At 35.5% G+C, this 20,000-nt stretch overlaps 2 protein-coding genes across 3 annotated transcripts in view; one reads left to right on the top strand and one right to left on the bottom strand.

Moving 5' to 3' along the window:
• Window positions 1–7,873, top strand: part of LOC122265144 (maltase A3-like) — a 9,575-nt gene extending 1,702 nt beyond the window's left edge. For both annotated transcript variants that reach the window (XM_086531109.1, XM_086531110.1), the window contains exons 3-14: window positions 1,051–1,163; window positions 1,502–1,681; window positions 1,977–2,137; window positions 2,642–2,767; window positions 3,448–3,526; window positions 3,928–4,078; window positions 4,749–4,956; window positions 5,163–5,283; window positions 5,828–5,962; window positions 6,584–6,779; window positions 6,965–7,120; window positions 7,718–7,873. In XM_086531109.1, the coding sequence (XP_086387235.1) occupies window positions 1,051–1,163; window positions 1,502–1,681; window positions 1,977–2,137; window positions 2,642–2,767; window positions 3,448–3,526; window positions 3,928–4,078; window positions 4,749–4,956; window positions 5,163–5,283; window positions 5,828–5,962; window positions 6,584–6,779; window positions 6,965–7,120; window positions 7,718–7,787 (1,696 nt within the window). In that variant the 3' untranslated portion in view covers window positions 7,788–7,873. The remainder of the gene's footprint in view (window positions 1–1,050; window positions 1,164–1,501; window positions 1,682–1,976; window positions 2,138–2,641; window positions 2,768–3,447; window positions 3,527–3,927; window positions 4,079–4,748; window positions 4,957–5,162; window positions 5,284–5,827; window positions 5,963–6,583; window positions 6,780–6,964; window positions 7,121–7,717) is intronic.
• A 2,769-nt stretch (window positions 7,874–10,642) lies between these two features.
• aux (cyclin-G-associated kinase) overlaps window positions 10,643–20,000 on the bottom strand; it is a 30,166-nt gene continuing 20,808 nt past the window's right edge. The window contains exons 20-24 of the mRNA XM_086531294.1: window positions 19,361–19,519; window positions 18,940–19,140; window positions 18,411–18,577; window positions 17,983–18,156; window positions 10,643–17,798 (exon numbers count right to left, since the gene is read on the bottom strand). Coding sequence (XP_086387420.1) covers window positions 17,691–17,798; window positions 17,983–18,156; window positions 18,411–18,577; window positions 18,940–19,140; window positions 19,361–19,519 — 809 coding nt within the window. The 3' untranslated portion in view covers window positions 10,643–17,690. The remainder of the gene's footprint in view (window positions 17,799–17,982; window positions 18,157–18,410; window positions 18,578–18,939; window positions 19,141–19,360; window positions 19,520–20,000) is intronic.

Below are 20,000 nucleotides of genomic sequence, written 5' to 3'. Positions count from 1 at the left end.
TCTTTTTTCGGTTGTTTGCGGGAGGTCTGAGCTCCCTGAATGTTTTCTAGATTTGTATTATTTTCTTAGATATCTTGCCACAGGTAAGATCATAGTACTGCATGTAATCATTTCCTAAGATTAGTTATTATTATTAAGGATATACTTTACAAATCAGTTTTTTGGCTTGAGATTTTCTATATGGCCGATAAAGCTATGTGATAAACATGAGCCATCTTTTACCACTGCTGTATAAACTTTATCTGTTACCAACAAAACACACAGACGTCGAGATAAAACACCAACAACAATAACAAAGGAAAAAATAGTTCTGTGAAGTTTCGAGTCGATGTGGACTTCTCAACAGATAGTGAGATCAAAATGGGTAATATCATTAATTTCGGCTTTCACATCAAATGAGAAGTTTAGTTCGACTAGTAATGCCGTGAACTTAGTGTCTCGTTTATCGGTGTTTCATATTATCTTTCAAGTTGGTTTTAACGATGATGGGTAGGAATTAGTTATGTTGAGTGAGACGAATGGTTGTCAGTTTTCGGTTGTTTGATTAAATGGTTTATATTGCTTGCGGTTCAGGTGGATTGTAAATTACTGATGGGAGGGCTGTCATGTCAAAATGACAAATTTACCGTTTGTGGGAGCGCTCTTTACACAGCAGAGGTTCTATCACAAGGAAGAACAAGTAAAAGCACCAAACGCGCGCACACACACACACACACACATACACTCACAGGTAGATAGATATATATACGCATCCGCCCATCTCTCTCCCAGGGATGGCGTTCTTTTAGATGGATATATAGATAGATAGATAGATAGATAGATAGATAGACAGATAGATAGATAGATAAATAGACAGACAGATAGATTGATAGATAGTTATACAGGTAGCTAAATAGATAGATATATTGATAGATAGATAAGTAGATAGAGACAGATAGGTAGGTAGATATACAGGTAGCTAAATAGACAGATAACTAGATAAATAGGTAGACAGATAGATAGGTAGGTTGATAGATAGAAAGATATGTATCTGCCTCACTCTCTCTCCAGGGATGGCGTCAAACACCACGAGAGCTTCCCGTTCTGGCAGCGAACCGTCGTGTATCAAGTGTACCCAAGGTCCTTCTGCGACGGCGACGGCGACGGCACCGGAGACCTTCAGGGTAAGGAAAGGCGGCGCGAAGGATCCTCGGTCGGGGATTAAGGAGCTGAATAAAAAAGAAGAAGGAAAAGTTGGTTAAAGATTAGGAAGATGTTTAGGATCGGGAGATCGCGAAAGGTATGATGAGTGTGGGGATCCTGCTTAGGTATATTTCGCTTCTCTTTTTTTCTTCTTCTTTGTTTAGTTTGCTTGTAAATTTGTTTCGGTTATACGCATATGTTCTTAGGATAGGAATTCATACGATAAATTTCTATGCTGTACGATGAGCTGTTTATCGGCGCATCTTAGTTTTTGTAGCCCAAATACGACTCCATTTACGCCGCAAACTCCTACTTCCAGGCATCCTCAGCAAGGCGGACTACCTGAAGGAGCTGGGCGTGGGGACGGTGTGGCTGAGTCCGATCTTCGCGTCGCCGATGGCTGACTTCGGCTACGACGTCTCCGACTTCACCGCCGTCGAGCCGCTCTTCGGGACCATGGACGACTTCGACGCCCTCCGGGGGGCGCTGCATGACAGAGGCGAGTCAATAACAGCAATTACAAGATATTGATAAAAGAAATCATTAGATTTTCGTTTCACAGCATATTTACCCATTGCCTTATTTGAAAATGTAAATCTGGTGTTGATAAGAAGGGGTATATTTTACGTCAACGTATTTGCTATTTAAACCCATTTCCGACGAAGTCGTCCTCGACAATGAAGCCTGTAATTGAAGATTATTCAAACTTTTGTTAATAGAAAAATAACAAATCAAACTAACACAAATCCGAAGTTCTAATCCCACATCTAACGAAGTCTCCCTCGCCACCGAAGGCCTGAAGCTGGTGCTGGACTTCGTGCCGAACCACAGCAGCGACGAGCACGAGTGGTTCGTCAGGTCCAAGCGGAAGGAGGAACCATACACGGACTACTACATCTGGGCGGACCCCAAGGGATTCGACAAGGCCGGCCAACCCATCCCGCCCAATAATTGGGTGAGTTGTGAAATCAGAAACCAGAGGGATTATTAGCATGTTCCTGAATGATTCTTTTGGTGTTACACCCGTTCAAATGTGAATCGTTATCCGAAAGTTTCCGAATGAATCCTTTTGGTGTTACATATCCTCCGAAATTAGAAGGAAAATACTTACTAAAACGCTGAATTACAAAACCAAAAATAACAACCAAAAGTTCTCCGAATTATTCCTATGTTACTACATTCCAATGTAAACGGAATGAGACCAGAACGCTGAGAGCCAATCAGAACGTTTCAGAATCATTTTGATAACATTAAACCTCGTCGATGTGAATGAAGTCAGAGAAATATACGAAACATTTTCCAAAACGTTCCAGAATTATTCCTCAAGTACTCCTCAGCGTGTGAGCGTGTTCGGGGGGGGGGGTGATAAACCAAATCACTTAATATGAATCATTCCCGAAACGTTTGCAAAAGATTCCCTCGCTATTCTGCCTCCTCCATGTAAACGTTTGCCTTCCAGCTGAGCGTGTTCGGGGGCCCGGCGTGGGCGTGGGCGGAGGAGCGGCAGCAGTTCTACTTCCACCAGTTCTTGGACAAGCAGCCCGACCTGAACTACCGGAACGAGCGAGTGCGGGAGGAGATGAAGGTGATAAAAAAAATGATAATTAAAACTGATGATTAAAGATGATGATATTTGAAAAAATGGATAATGATGTGATAGTTATAAAGATCATCATGATTAGTAATGATTGACAATGCTGATAAAGATGATAATGATGCTGAATAATATAATGACATCAAAAGTAATGGAATACACAGGCACACACATACATACACATAGACACACACACACACACACATGTACATATGTGTGTATGTATGTATGTATATATATATATATATATATATATATATATATATATATATATATATATATATATATATATATATATATATATGTATAATATATTATATTATATATATCTATCTATCTAATATATCTATCTATTATATATATCTATTATATTATATATATAATATATATATATATATATATATATATATATATATATATATATATATATATATATATATATATATATATATATATATATATATACAAAAAATTATATATATATATATATATATATATATATATATATATATATATATATATATATATGTGTGTATATATATATAATATATATACATATACATATAGATATACATGTATATACGTATAAAGAGAGATAGAAAAATAAGTAGATCGGTGTGTGTGTTTGACTTTTATATTGCAACACTGATATCTCCCATTGCAAACCCCAGCAAGTGTTGCGCTTCTGGCTGGACCGCGGCGCCGATGGCTTCCGCGTGGATGCCGTTAAATTCTTGTTCGAAGTGGAAGGTAGGATATTTTTCACAACATAATTAAATATGTAATGATATGCATATTCACCGAAAATCAGTTTAATGAATATCACTTAAGTAAATTAGACGTCCTTCCTTTGCAAAAGAAATATTATTTCCTTTATATCACGTTGTTGTGCAACTCTCGTTAGCTATCCTTTCATTCTCACAAGATTATCCAATGTTGCATTTTGCAGAATAGGTATGAATGAGAATGAACACTCCCACAATGAAAGATAAGTAACAGACACTTTGATATTACGCATTCAACACTACTGCGTAATCCTAAAGATCTGTTATCAAACTGCCAATCTTGGACCGTGGAATTATTCATTTTCATTCATCATATTACTCTACATTTTTATCACAATTAGCTCCATTGTATTCACTTCTTGCAAGACATCAACCAAAACGAAGCTGTTGCAAACGACCCGGAGATAGACGACCCCCAGGACTACTATTACCTCAACCACACGCTCACGACCAACCAGCCAGAAACCTTAGATGTGGTTAAAGAATGGAGGGATGTCGTGGACCAGTACCCAGACAGGTCAGTTGAACGAAATAAAGGCATTGGACCTGTATGTAGAGAGGTCAGTGGAAAGAAATAAAGGTCAGACAGGACAGCTGAACGAAATAAAAGCATTGCGCCTGTATCTAGAGAGGTCAGTGGAAAGAACAGGTCAGCTGAACGAAATAAAGGTCTTGTATTCAGATAGGTCTGGTTGGTCGAAATAGATAAAGGTAGATAGGTTAGTTTTACGAAGTAAAGGCCTTGGACTAGTATTCACACAGGTCAGTTGAAAAAAGGAAAAGAAAAAAGAAAGGTTTTGGATCAGTATTTGGATAGGTAAAAAGCATTGGGCTGGAATTCAGATGGACCAATTGAAACAAAAGGGGAACGAAAATAGATATCTACGCGCAAGGTATTTGTGAATACTTGAAAAGCAAGATTATTTGATTATCTAGAAAGATGAAATTTCTATTTTGAGAGAAAAAATCTATTTGGCGTCCGTTACATGTGTTTGAATTACGAAGTGGTTTCTCCTCCTCTTTTGAAATGAGCACTGGATAAGCATGATCCCAAATTATGATCCCAAATTTTTACGCATTTTTAAAGGCATGGATCTGTGCCTTTCCCTCAACACTGACCCTTCATCACCCCAACCCTTATCATATTTTAGAGAATAAATCTGAAAAATCAGCTGTTTTCCCTGCAGAGTGATGATGGTGGAGGTATATGACGACAACATCGACGAAGTGATGAAGTACTACGGCAACGACAGCGTCCCCCTGGCGGACTTCCCCTTCAACTTCCTGCTGATCGACAGCTTCCGCAACCGGAGCGACCTGAGCGGCGTCGCCCTCAAGGACGCGCTCGACCTGTGGCTCGACAACCTGCCGGAGGGCAAGTGGCCCAACTGGGTGGTGGGTGTCGGGGGAAGGGATGGCCATGTCGGAGGGCCAGTGGCCCAACTGGGTGGTGGGTGTCAGGGGAATGGTATGTCTGTGTGTGTGTGTGTGTGTGTGTGTATGTATGTATGTATATATACATGTATATACATGTATGTATGTATGAATGTATAAGTTATATACAGTATTTTTTTTTTCCTTTATTTTTTGGGGGGACATAGCTTGGTAACCATGACAACGGACGCGTCGGCTCGCGCTTCGGAGTGGACCTGATAGACGCGCTCAACATGCTCATCCTTCTGCTTCCTGGGACGCCCGTCACTTACTACGGGGAGGAGATCGGTAAGGAGAGGATGCACTCTGTTCCTTTTTATGTGAGTGCGTGTGTATTTCAGGTACAATTAACGTACACACGGGAAAGTAGTTATGATTTTTTTCTTCTTCTTCTTTTCTTTTCTTTTTTTTTTGCATATCCATATAACTTGTAGTATAAGTCACGTGTTTTTATACTTCATTTTTATTTTTCCTTAAAATGTTAGCCAGGGACTATTATGCTTTTATTATTCAGCAAAGTGCCTAAGAACAGATTAATTCATTGTAATATCATTTTTGTCATGTATCACGTGAAACAATTAGCATTCATTAATAGTATTTTATTTACTATGTTATTATGATTATTAATGGATATTTGTTTACAATCTAAAACATTAAACATATATCATTCAGACTTAAATATTCACTTAACAATATACCAGATAAAGTAAATACCATAAAGTTACTAAAACTATATTACATGCAACATAAGCTCAATATTCATATCCCTTCATGTCGATTGCTTTCATAACCACAATAATAGGATGCAACTGCTATGCACCTGTTCCCCCAGGTATGCTGAACACCTTCATATCGTGGGAGGACACCCAGGATCCTCAGGCATGCAATAACGACCCCGACAGATACGAGGACTTGAGCAGAGACCCCGAGAGAACACCCATGCAGTGGGACAACACCTCCTTTGCGGGTCTGTTTGGATTCCGATTGTCCGTCTGTTTTTAGCGTGTGTGTGTGTATGTGTGTGTGTATTTATATATGTATGTATATGTATATATATATATATATATATATATATATATATATATATATATATATATATATATATATGTGTGTGTGTGTGTGTGTGTGTGTGTGTGTGTGTGTGTGTGTGTTATATATATGTTTGTATATATATATATATATATATATATATATATATATATATATATATATATGATTCACATATATATATAAATGTGTATATATATATATATATATATATATATATATAGAGAGAGAGAGAGAGAGAGAGAGAGAGAGAGAGAGAGAGAGAGAGAGAGAGAGAGAGAGAGAGAGAGAGAGATCACAAACACACACTTATATATACCCAAATGATACCGACTTTCCGTGTTCGTACTCCTGATGGCACAGACTTCAAACCTTAATGGATGCTTGACACAAATAACCCCAATCATGACCAATCATGATAAAAAGATATTCTTATCTTATCAAATTTAAAACCTTTGCTTCAAAAAAACTCTCGTATTACCCTGTTAGGAAAGTTCATACTGATAGCACACTCTATAATATAACAATATCTATTTTTCAGGTTTTACGACAGGCAACAGTACATGGCTGCCTGTTAATGATAATTATAAGGAGGTCAATGTTGAGGCGCAGCAACACGCAGAAGAGAGTCACTTAAAGATTTACGAAGAAGTTGCTCGTCTACGCGGGGAAGAAACATTTACGAAAGGTCACACTGCCTACCCTGTGATCAATAACCAGATTTTCTCTCTCCTGAGGTATTTAATTGCAAGATGATACACCGTGTGCATCTTAGTCGTGTGTGTGTGTTTTTTTTTTTTCTTCTTCTTCTTCTTCTTCTTTTTGTGAGATATCCGCGATTATCGTAGCGGGAATCGAACAGAAATATCCGAAAATCGATTTTGATAACACGCCTAACTTCATTTTTTTATCGTCTCCCTAGATACCTTGAAGGATACGAGAGCTACCTGCTGGTGATCAACACGTCGGAGGAGGAAACGGAGGTCGACCTGCACCACCACGCCAGCATGGAGCTTCCGCCGACGGCCGAGGTCGTCCTGCGCTCCGTCTCGGACACGGCGGAGGCGACCGCCCCGGGGTGAGGACGCGGGTCGTGCCTTTCGGAGAGGGCGCAGGAGGGGATGGGGGTTCATGCACACTATTTTTTTCCCTTATAAAATTTTGATTTTGATTTCATTATTTATTATTTTCATAAACGTTATTATGTAAAAAAGGGAAAAAAAAAACGTTTTTCCTTTTATTTATTTTGCATTTTGAACATTAGGGTTACCTTTCATTTTTCAATTTTACTGCGCGAACATGTAAAGTCATTAGTGGCCCGGGGTGAAAGGTTAGGTCGTGCGTGAAAGGTTACAATTTCATGCATTTTTATATATTTATTTATATATATATATATATATATATATATATATATATATATGTATATATATATATATTTTATATATATATATATATATATATTATATATAATATATATATTGTATATATATATATTATTTTGCATTTCCAAATTCTGACGTCTTGTCTAGAAAAGTATTTGTCTTGAAAAGGAGTGAGATTTCATGCAAATTATGGTCTTTATAGACATTGTACTATTGTTGGATTTTTATAATCCTATGAGAAATTGCATTACTGTTGCATCATACTAATAATATATTGATGGCATTTTTTTCAGGTCCGAAATACATTTAGGCGAAGTAAAGCTTCTGGCAGGAGAAGCATTATTATTAACATTTACAGAATAAGGTAAATATATTCTATATTTGATTCCGTGTTAATTAATGTTGTCACTGTGTTTTGTGAAGACCTAGAAAATAAAATGTATTTAGCAGCGGTTTTTTAGTCGTTCCCACGTATTTGAAGTATTGATATTATAAATTGTTATTACCTGTTATCCTTATTGCTTTTATCCTCTCAATATATTTGTTACCATTACCATTACATTATTATTACTGACATTTTATTGCACAGTATATCAGTTCTATCATTATAAATATATCTAACATCTGTTTTCCTCGTTACACTATTATCAGAAGAGGAAAATGTAGAGGATGAGAGATGAGAGAAAAGACAAGAGGGAGGATGGAAAGAGGAAAGGAGGAAAGAGGGAAAAATAAGAGAGGGGAGATATAGGGAAAAATAAGAGAAAGAGAAAGTCAGAAATGTAATCTGAGCTAGTAACTCGGTTGACATCGAACCAAAAGTAAGCTTTGTGGTTGGGTCCCGAGAGGAAACATCGTTTGCTCCCAACTTGAACTTGGTGGAAAAAAAAAACATAATACAATTGCCTCCAGCCGGCGAGACTGGAGGAGGGGCCCTTCAAAGTCAAGGCACTGAGATGATCTGTCGGGATCTGCCTTCGTCTGCCTCGTTTATATATTTATATTTATATTTATATATATTTATATATATATATATATATTTTTTTTTTTTTTTTTTTTTTTTTTTTTTTTTTTTCTTTTTTTTCTTATTATTATTATTATTATTATCATTAACCGTTTCTATAGTGACACTGGCAACCATTGGGAAAAACTCTCTGCCCCACGGCACCTGGACTGATAAACTCAGCTGCTATATCGGATGTGAACAAATGCAAGTCACATAGCGAGTGAGATGACAGTCTGATGGGATGATCAGCCGTATTCCATGAAGTTTTCTGTGTGGTGGGGCAATGTTTTGTCCATGTTGTGTCCATGTCGTGTTCATGTCACGAAAGTGGTATTCCTGAACGCAATAGAGGGGCGCGTCTGTGTCAGCTGCTTCATGTTTACCAACCGTTCCAAAGTTGATATGTTTCGAATGAATGACATTATCCAAACGACAAATTCATAAGAGAAACTACGTTTATAGGTAGCACTAACAAAAGATATTTAGATTTTGGTATGAATCAGTTGTTTTGAAAGAACTGACAACCATTTCACGAACGCACGGTTGGTAATTCTGTCTACGCTCCATCAAAACAATCGGGATCAGAGGGAGCGTGTATTTATGTACTTATTTATTTGAGTATTTATTTATTTATGTATTATCTATTTATTTATGTATTTGTTTATTTATTTATCTATTCATTTATTTATTTATGCCCACCCCCATGTCACGGAGTTTCCACGATTGTTCCAATACTTTCCACGACTTGCCACGACTTTGCCACTTTTTTGACACGAACTCCCGCTTCTAGAATGCCAATCGCGGCATGTTTATGTCATGTAGTCGGCGCGCTAGGGACTTACAATACGGCTGGATAAGAGATGAGGTGAAGAGTGGCGTGGACGGATGCCCTCGCCTGTGGCAGTCTCAGACCGGGAGTGCGAATTCGTAACACCGCTTTAAGGATAACAAATCTGAGAGAGAGAGAGGGAGAGGGAGAGGGAGAGGGAGAGGGAGAGGGAGAGGGAGAGGGAGAGGGAGAGGGAGAGGGAGAGGGAGAGGGAGAGGGAGAGGGAGAGGGAGAGGGAGAGGGAGAGGGGGAGGGGGAGGGGGAGGGGGAGAGGGAGAGGGAGAGGGAGAGGGAGAGGGAGAGGGAGAGGGAGAGGGGGAGGGGGAGGGGAGGGGGAGAGGGAGAGGGAGGGGAGGGAGAGGGGAGGGAGAGGGAGAGGGAGAGGGAGAGGGAGAGGGAGGGGAGGGAGAGGGAGAGGGAGGGAGGGAGAGGGGAGAGGGAGAGGGAGAGGGAGAGGGGAGAGGGAGAGGGAGAGGGAGGGGGAGGGGGGGAGGGAGGGGGAGAGGGGAGAGGGAGAGGGAGAGGGAGAGGGAGAGGGAGAGGGAGAGGGAGAGGGAGGGAGAGGGAGGGGGGGGAGAGGGAGAGGGAGAGGGAGAGGGAGAGGGAGAGGGAGAGGGAGGAGGGGGAGGGGGGGAGGGGGAGGGGGAGGGAGAGGGAGGAGAGGGAGGGGGAGTTGGAGAGGGAGAGGGAGTTGGAGAGGGAGAGGGAGAGGGAGTTGGAGAGGGAGAGGGAGAGGGAGAGAAAGAGAGAGAGGGGGAGGGAGGGAGGGAGGGAGGGAGGGAATGAATGAATGAAGGAAGGGCAGGAGGGAAGGAAGGAAAGAAAGAAAAAGAAAAAAAGAGAACAAGAACGAATAATAATAATATGCATCTCACACCACCATGATAGAGACATAAATTAAATAAAAAGTTTGTCTAATGGCCCAACCTTGAGACATTTTAATACTTGAAAATACTTAAAATATATATATATATATATATATATATATATATATATACATATATATATATATATATATATATATACATATATATATATATATATGCCCATGATAAGAACAAAGAAAACAATTTATCTCAAGTATAGTGACGAGAGTATTCTATGAGTCAGTTAGCAAGACATTTAGATAAGAAAAAAAGCCTCTAACAAGCATGATGTGGATATGGCAAGTTAAGCAATAAAACATGCGGAAATGATAAAGGGGGGCTAAACTGTTTTATTGTCTATATAATAAAACAACCTAGCTTTATATAAAACCAATAATATACATACACACATGCACTCTCACCCACACAAAAACACACGCAAGCACGCACATTCATCTCTTAATCTATATATCAATTCTACACCATAAAAAGGTTACATTAAAATTCACTCTTTTAAGTGCAAGGCTTTATTTCCTAGTGTCACATAAATGAACAATTAATATGAAGAACTGGTTACTAAATATTCACTAAAACTCACAGGTTTCAATAAGTATCTTTTTTTTTGGTGGGGATCATTTCAGTCTATACCAGTTATGATTATGGATGTGGAATCATGAATTTTATATAAATCATAAAGTGAACAATCATTTCTAAAAAAGTGCTGAAGAAAAAACAAGTCAAATACATTCTCATGATAATACAAAAATCAAAGACAATAATATCACTTTGATTATGAGGAAAATGGGATATGCTTAAAAAGAAGTGTAAACAACTCGTTTTGTTTACATTTTCATAATTTAAATAAATAAATGTAGAATCTGCAGTCATTACCTTTCTTTCTCCTTTACTTTTTCTTATGTATAAAGTACACTACTGTTCTAAAACAAAAATTAAACAAAATAATAGCATAAACTTAAATTAACACTATACAATGGAATGTTTACAGTAAAAACTCATTATAATGATGAACACAGTATTTACACTCACCAGATTCACATTATGGAAATATCTGAGATCAGGATGCTATACAATAATGATCAAGTCCATTTATCACTTAGGAAAAAAAATATAAAGCTTACATTGGTTATTTCCTTAGAAAAAGATAAATTCTCAGAAGCTATCTGTGGAGTACAAAACTTATATGCTGAAAATTATAAAAGAAACAGCGGCTATGCAACACAATAATACATTATTATCTAAAATAACCATTTTCTCTATATAACAAATAACTGGTGTTATGCTGCTTCGGATAGCTTTATGAGCAACTCTAAAGATCGTGAAATTTATCCATTATCTAATAAAAAAGAAAAGAAATGCAACTTCATAACACTGGGGCCAAAAATAATGCAAACCAATAATGATAAAATACAATCTGTTGGTGCCCTTGTCTTTTATCTACGTAATTTCCCAGCATATACATCTATAAGTTGCTAGTACATTATCTAGTCACATACACAAGTTAGCATGGATTAAATCTCATCCTCAAAGAGTATTTTCACTGGCTCAATATAAAATGTATCTAGAGACTCACAATTCTCAGGCGTCTAATGTTCATGACTATCATAGCATGTACATAATCATTTTCACTTCTCAATACCAGATAAACAACAAACATCTTGTATAGTTCTAGACACTAAGTTCCTTGTGATATCCCAAGGTCTTGAAACACGGCACAGAGGCATCAAGAGCAAAAATCTACAGTGAGGGACTGTGCTGCTGTTCACCATCACAATTCAACACAAATTTGAGGATGATTTACAACAAACTTTAGTCTCCATTTCTAAGCAGGTGAGAGTAATTTTATGGAGTCCAACATCATGCACTTCTACATCTTACATTGTGAAATTGTCAAAGCACAATCTGGTACGTCTCTCCTTATTCATATACAAAAAGAACACGAAAAGTACCCTGCTTTGATGTACGGGTCAAATTTCTTGAGTGTAATTTCCATGATAGAACAACTATGACCATAAATAAGTTTACTGACCATCAAAGATAAAATCTAACATCAGAGAGCAGCCTTATTAATATCCTAAGCTTTTGGCTGACTTGAAACAGTGATACAATCTTGATTTAAATTGCAGACCTTTTTATGCATGAGTGCAGAGGCAGAAATCGTCTTTCATTTCATTATTCAGAACACATTCTAGCAACTGTATTCTTATCAGCTAACCACAACCTAACTCAAGGGGAAGGGGCAATAATAGGACTTTTCAAACATCATACAAAAATAAACATTCTCAAAACCATCAACTTTTTAAAACACCATGAAATGACTATATAAAATAATGATACTAACAAGATCTTTAGCCATCATTCTCAAATCAAGCGTAAGATATTCTCCATAATTCATTTGTAAAAAAAGAGCAATAAAATAAGAATCATGAATAAGGTTTATGCAAATGACAAAGAGGGAGGTTCACAAACCATGCATGTTCTCTCTTATCTACATTACCTTTCATCACTGAGTTTTTCTTAAAGGTCTTCCTCTATTACAGAATAAAGCTTCAACTCATTCACACTATACACAACAAAGCCTTATCAAATTATATATTCAATATTTTAATGGCCATAGGCCATAAAGTAATCAATGTAACAAGCTACTATGACCAAGCATACATTCCAAGATTTAAAAATTCCTTTAGTCAGTACCTAGGTGAAATCTGGAAATTCTGGCCTTGCAAAAATCCTTCCTGTGCAAGGCTTTGGGCCTTTTACATGCAAATGATACAGTTGAATAGAAAGAGCTTTAGGCTTCAAATCAAACAGATCTTGCAACAATATACATCTATAAATCTAAATCACATCCACAAGTGAAGCACTTCCTATATATTCAATAACTTTAAAGGAACTGGAATCCCATATAGTTTTTATTTTATATTGTGTATGATACTCTCATGGTCTGAGATGTGACACACCATTAAATATCAGCAATATGCAAAAAGACAAAAAAAAGAAGAAGAAAAAAACACAAACAAATATTGTGACTGGCCATGGAAGCAGCTGCCTTATTTCAAAGCTACTTCTCAAAGAAGCTGTAAAACACAAAAAAATAATGCAAAGAATGAATTATGTCTATATAGATACAAAAAGACACTAACAGATGATAAAGCCTAAAGAATCAGAAAGCAGTTAATAGTTACAGGTCGAACAATACAAGAGAAAAAAACATAAATAACCATGGATTTATGAGAACATCTCCCCTCCCTTCACTTCCAAATTTACCATTCAAGGATTAAGTAAATAAAAAAAAAAGGTAAAAATAACAATAAAGATGAGCTCTCAAACTGATAACGACCAATTCTAAAATACAAGTAGCTATCAGAGGGTTACCCAAATAACATTTCAATGCTACCCTACAGTACTGCTTCAAAGGGGGTAAAATAGAAAAATAATGACAAATCACCTAAAATACAAAAATAGCTTTCTCTTCCTTCCTGTTTCTATTCCTTTATTTGTATGCTTTGAGGATAGTAGGCAAAAAAACAAAAAAGAAAAAAAAAATGCATACACATGGCTGTTGACACAATATTCAATGGAAGCACAGAGTTGGGACAAAGCCTACAGCACAAATCTTTACTCCACTTCAACAATCAAGGTATGAAGTACAGGACGTTGCTCCATTTGTCATGAGACACTGATGGACGATACGGTGAAAATTTGCTCCGAGAGCTGATGCAAAATTCCAAGTAACTCATTACCTTTTCAAAAAAAAATACATAAATAAAGATAAAAATAACTATAATAACAATAATAATAATAATCCCATAACACTCACTTAACTGCCATTCCTTAACTTTGGAAGTGATGGATGCCAATACTTTTTTTTTCCCCAAATTTTTTTACAAAGTCAATTATATTCCTGTTTTAGTATAACATATATGATTTAACATTTGATTACTTTTTAAACATGACCTCAACTTACATTATTTGATTACAAAAGTAATGCTAACAATTGAAACATTCTGCAATAGATATATTCATTTCATAAAACTTATTAGAGAATCTTAAATTACAAGATTTAATACAAAGATCATAATGGCTAGGAAAAAAAATCTGTTTCAATATGACCCAATATGCTATTTTAAAATCCATTACTGTATATTATGATATTATTATTATATACATGATTTTAAATCATTTTTTTTAGACTTTTATATAATTCATTTTTCTTTAGTAATACCTAAATGTACTCCTGCATAATATATTCAATAAATATGGATGTCAATGACTCACTATGAACAAAATACATTAAAATCCAGTAATGCATATTATTTTTCTCAGTCTTAAATGCATCACTGATTCTGGAGGTAAAACTCTGTTAACAAAACAAAGGCATCTATAAATGCAATATGCAGATCAAATCATTGCTTCCTAAAAACTCTAGTCCCCTTCATACTAAATATATATGACATTATACATACGCACGTGTATATATATGTGTGTATGTGTGCATTTGAGTGGCACGCACACATATATATTTACACATTATATAGAGACAATGGTTTTTTTTTTCTTGTTGTATGTAATATTTTAAATTCTTTTCTCAAACACAATTCCAGAAATACTAACCTAAATCACTTACACACACAATTACAGTAAAAGATCTTTCTTTACTTTCTAGTTGAATATAAATTTCCAGTTAACAAATTTCTTAAAATCTCAACATTTAAGTATGCATTATCTGTACAGAAGTAACATCAGCCATTTTTTTTTTCTTTCTTTCTTTCTTTTTCATCATCAAATTGTTCTAATTTCAATCTGCAAAATACAAGTTTTCTAATAAGATATGTTTATGGACCATATATCTTAAGACAAAATAGACAGTCAATGTATACCTTTCTCGCATAAAAAGAAAAAGAAAAAAGTCAAATCAGTAGTGATTACGAATGAATAAATCAAACTGAATAAAGGTACCTGCTTCGGCTTTCTTCCTGACAATGATCGAACAGAAAGACGCTATGAGGTCCATTATTTCACAAATATACAAATGCATAATATAACTAAATAGATTCTTGCATAGGGAATTTTCTCAACAAAATCAGTTTCTATCTCTGCTACTCAAGAATAAAATGTTCAAATTGAAGATCCAGATTAGCTTTAAAACCTAATGGTTATAAGTCAGATTAAAGATCTTAATAGTATTGAAACCAGCATTAAGAACTAAAATAGATCTCTCTCCCTGACACCTTTGAGATAAAGGAAAATTACCATTTTTTTCTTGGATCAGAAGATCATCAAAACAAACACGCTATGGACACAGAAATATTGATATCGGTAAAAAAAAAAAATCTAGAAGAGGCTTAAAAAAATTATAATAATAATTCAATGAGTAGGAACTTGGGCACTTTGCTGGAATACGTACCTATATAACTGGAAAGTTAATTGAAAACAAATACTCCTAAATCTCATTTTTTACATAAAACTGATAACCAATCAGTATTTCTAATTTCCTTAGCATAATGCTTACACTCACATACAAATTTCAGCACCTCTAATAACTGTATCATACATACAGTATTTTCTAATATGCATGAATAATTATTTACATACATACATAAAAGCATGCATACATACATACATACATACATACATACATACATACATACAACATACATACATACATACATAACATACTTCCATTCTATTTGTGTAAGTATAAGTGTCCCTTTGCATATAAGTGTCTAAGAGTATGCATGTGTAATTCTGTTTGCATGTAGTTACATGTGTTTTCATAAGCTTATGATCTGTTTTGTGTTTGCAATTATTTTTATGTTCATAAACAACTTGTCTTATTCTCCATGTATCAGTCAGAAAATTCACCAAAATATAGACTCTCACATCAACTCATCCAATCCAAATTAATATAGAAACACACAGTTCCTTATATATATTTTCAAGAGCTCTGTTAAGGACTACTTTACAATCCATTGTTAATTAACAACTATAACTGTCTCTGATGTTTCTACAAAATTTAATTGAAAGCATCACAGCTATAGCGATGAAGTGGCTATGTGGACTTTTACTATACTCATTATCTATTCCTTACATTAAACTTCTGCCTACAGGTCTTATTTTCACATATAATGCCTCTCTCAATAATATCCATAAAAGGGAAAATCTTCAACTTCTTACATATACACAGAGTAAAAAAAAAATCAATGCTTATATTTATTCTTCTGCAATTGGAATTTTTTACCCCCTTCATGGAATAGGTTACCGATATCTACAACAAATAATACTGAAATCCCAAAATATGCCATGCCAATGCAATCTTTTCATAATATTACAATTAGAGTATTTTCTTCATTTATTCATTCATCACTTTGAAAAAAGAGAAACAACATACAAGCAACTCATAATGAATCCTCAATACTCAAGTGATCATGTTCAAATTTGTAAAAGATTTTGGTAAGCCAACAGAATACTGACTAATAACAAGTTTATGTTTGAATATTCTTTCTCAAAATAGAAAAAGACAGCTCAAACTTCTGGGATATTCTGGCACCCATTGCACACAGCTGCTAGTGCAATCCCTCATTTCATACTTAATTCAAATCTGTCCATCCCTCGATATGTACCTTCCACCCAGGAGGCGAGACTTGCCTATGGGTGCAACCACAACTCGTTCCTCCTGGTCCTAGGATATCTAGAAAGCTAATACAGTCTATACTAGATTCAGTAATTGGAAGCTTCTTTCCTTGAAAATATTTCTCCTCCACAACAGGACACAATTACATCTTTGCCAGAAACAGTGTAAGACCTAGAGAACACAAGTGGTAACTTTCTGAGACTGAACCAAAAGGTAATCCATATGAGGGTTAAAAAGGAAAAAAACAAAGAAAAAAATTGAACCCTGACAAAAAAAAAAAAAAAATGGATTACAATTTGGCTGAAAACTATGTCTACACAAATTTTAATAATGTACTTAAGGGAAAGATATCCTATTCAAAAACAAAATTAAGTAAATGGAAGAAAAGTACCAGATCAAATAATAGAAAGAGAGGAGAAAAAAAATTATAAATGTTATAAATGCAAGCATGTTTTCAAAAAATGAAAAAAAATCATAGAATGAGAAAAATGTCTGCTACATATGCAAAATGAGGGTTTATATACATCATGAGTTTTCCAAATGATTTTTAAGAATCTTACCTCTATTCCGGAGAGGGGAAGGAGTGGGAGGGTATGCGGTCATAAACATTAATTTTTGTACCTAATTTTATTTTTCTTTCAGTTTTTGAACCCTCAGAGAATCTTAAAACCAAAAAGAAATATTAGTAAAAATGATAAGTAATGTTAATAAAGATAAAAATGGGAAAGGAAAGAGGCATCTGATATCACATATAAAGCATAACCGTTTGGATCTGTCACACACTGTAACTTCCTGGTGATTCCATCAGTATCGTCCCATAATCTAAAAAAAATATACATATATATATATATATATAAAACAAAAATGCTTCTTTCCAGGGTATACCATTTTCTAACATTATCTAACAATTCCTCTACTTGAACATCTGCTGCTGATTGGGATCATTTTCAAATTCTGAATAAGCATCATTAAGTTCCATAAAGATGAGTTTTGCGAGAGATTCGTGCTCACTTCCAGTAAGCTGAAAAGAAAAGGAAATCCATTTAAAAGATGCCTTACCATAGATTATCATGCTATAAACCCTCCTTCTAAATTGGGACTCGTAAACCAGAAAACTAAAAGGTTGTAGTAATCACATTATTGCAGCATAAAAAAAAATCAAAATAATAATACAATATTAAAAGCTAAACAAATGCAAAACATACCTTATCTGGATGCACTGCCAGACAGGCTTTGCGATACATCTTCTTCACGTCATTGTGTTGCACTAGCTGGTGCATGCCACATTCGTTCCATTTGGAACCTTCCCAAAGGATATTATGCAAGGAGCAGAGAAGTGCTCGAATATTCTTCTTCTTCCCTTCCGTCCACTCCATGACCTGGAATTAAAAAAGACAGGAGATTTAGCATGGGTAAAGGAGGTATTTTAGAAATTAACTCACATCAGCACAAGGGGAAATACTAATGCGAGGCCTACATTTACGCACAGCAAATAATACTATTACATAAAAAATAAAAATAATATGAATCTTATTGTAGTTTCTATGGGTGTCTCTTATAATAATGATATCAATACACATCTTATACGTAACATATAATAGTCAAGTTTTCATAATTAATTCTGTTCTCATACCTTAAGCTTCTCTGGATCCATGGTCTTGGCAAGTTCAACTTTCTTCATCTGAGCCATGGTTTTCGGGCCTGAATCTTTGCCACTGCTAAAAGTGAACCCTTGAGAACCAAGTAGATCCTCAAAGGTATCTACTCCAACTTTTCCCTTTGTTCCTCCAGCATTCTTATCTGGAAGAGGTGCATGAAGCCGTAAGCTTTCCAGTTCTAACACTTCTAAAACTTTTATTCCTATCCTCTTACCTTTCTCGATCACCATAGTCCAGAAGGTATAAATAAATTTGATGTAAACAATAAAGTTTAATATTCATTCACAAGAAGTCCATGTTTTGCCTAGCTTATCCTTGTCATTACTCCGAAACCACTCATCTTATAAACAAGGTATAATTCTAAAGTATTATCCCTCTGGTTGAGAGGCAATAGACTGTTGAGTGAAGGTGGTTAAAAACACTCTTGCCTTGATCTGGACTGGCCCAGGATAGCCCAAAACTCAATCATTATAAATGCCATATATGTAATCAAACAAAACTGACTTGCGCCATCGAAATTAGCTCTCCCGTAGTTAGGTTGTGAGGGTGACTTCATCTGGTGGTGGGGAGTTCCAGCTGGGGTCTTGGCGGCAGCTGGCTGTTGGGGCATCTGTTGCGGCATCTGCTGTGGCATCTGCTGAGTCTGCTGTGGCATCTGCTGAGTCTGCTGTGGTCTGGGGCCTTGCTGCCAACCACCCATCATACCTATGCATAGTGATGATTTGGTATGATGAACAAAGACAAAAAAAATTATCTTCTCAATAGTATAAAATTATATCTAAGTAAAAGTAACGTTTCCTAAAAGCAATATAGAATAAAGACAAAATAAAACAAAATGGAAAAAAAAAAAAGAAGTAAAGTATGAGGTAAAGTTGACTATACAGACAAAGGTATATTTGAAGATAGAAATAGAAAAGCAACTCACCTGGAGCCTGACCTTGCCAACCACCAGCCATCTGTGGACGATGCTGAGGAGAGCCCATCACAGGTGTGCTTCCCCCCATGGGAGTCCCACCCAGGGGAGTGCCTCCCATGGGTGTCGTGGGCTTGGAACCTCCCCATCCACCCATTCCAGCTAGATTACCTGCAATTATAATAAAAAAATCAAGAATAACAATAATTATAATTATAATAATAATAATAATAATAATAATAAAAATAATAATAATAATAATAATAATCATAATAATAATAATGATGATAATAACAATAATAATAATAATAATAATAATAATTATAATAATAATAATAATAATAATAATAATAATAATAATAATAATAATAACAAGAACAAGAATAGGAATAGGAATAAGAATAAGAATAAGAATAGGAATAGGAATAGGAATAATAGATGGAATAGGAATAGGAATAGGAATAGGAATAAGAATAAGAATAAGAATAGGAATAGGAATAGGAATAATAGATGGAATAGGAATAGGAATAGGAATAGGAATAAGAATAAGAATAAATCTTTATCATCATCATTATATACACTGAAAAACAATGAAATACATAAAACAAAAATAAATGCAATTGATAAAGAAAATATAAAACAGAAAATTAAA

Source organism: Penaeus japonicus, unplaced genomic scaffold (genome assembly GCF_977035675.1).
Source record: "Penaeus japonicus unplaced genomic scaffold, GWHDUDI00000001_assembly GWHDUDI00000035, whole genome shotgun sequence".
NCBI classification, from domain to species: domain Eukaryota; kingdom Metazoa; phylum Arthropoda; class Malacostraca; order Decapoda; family Penaeidae; genus Penaeus; species Penaeus japonicus.
The sequence above is the reverse complement of the archived record's forward strand: the minus strand, read 5'-3'. Positions and strand labels throughout refer to the sequence as shown.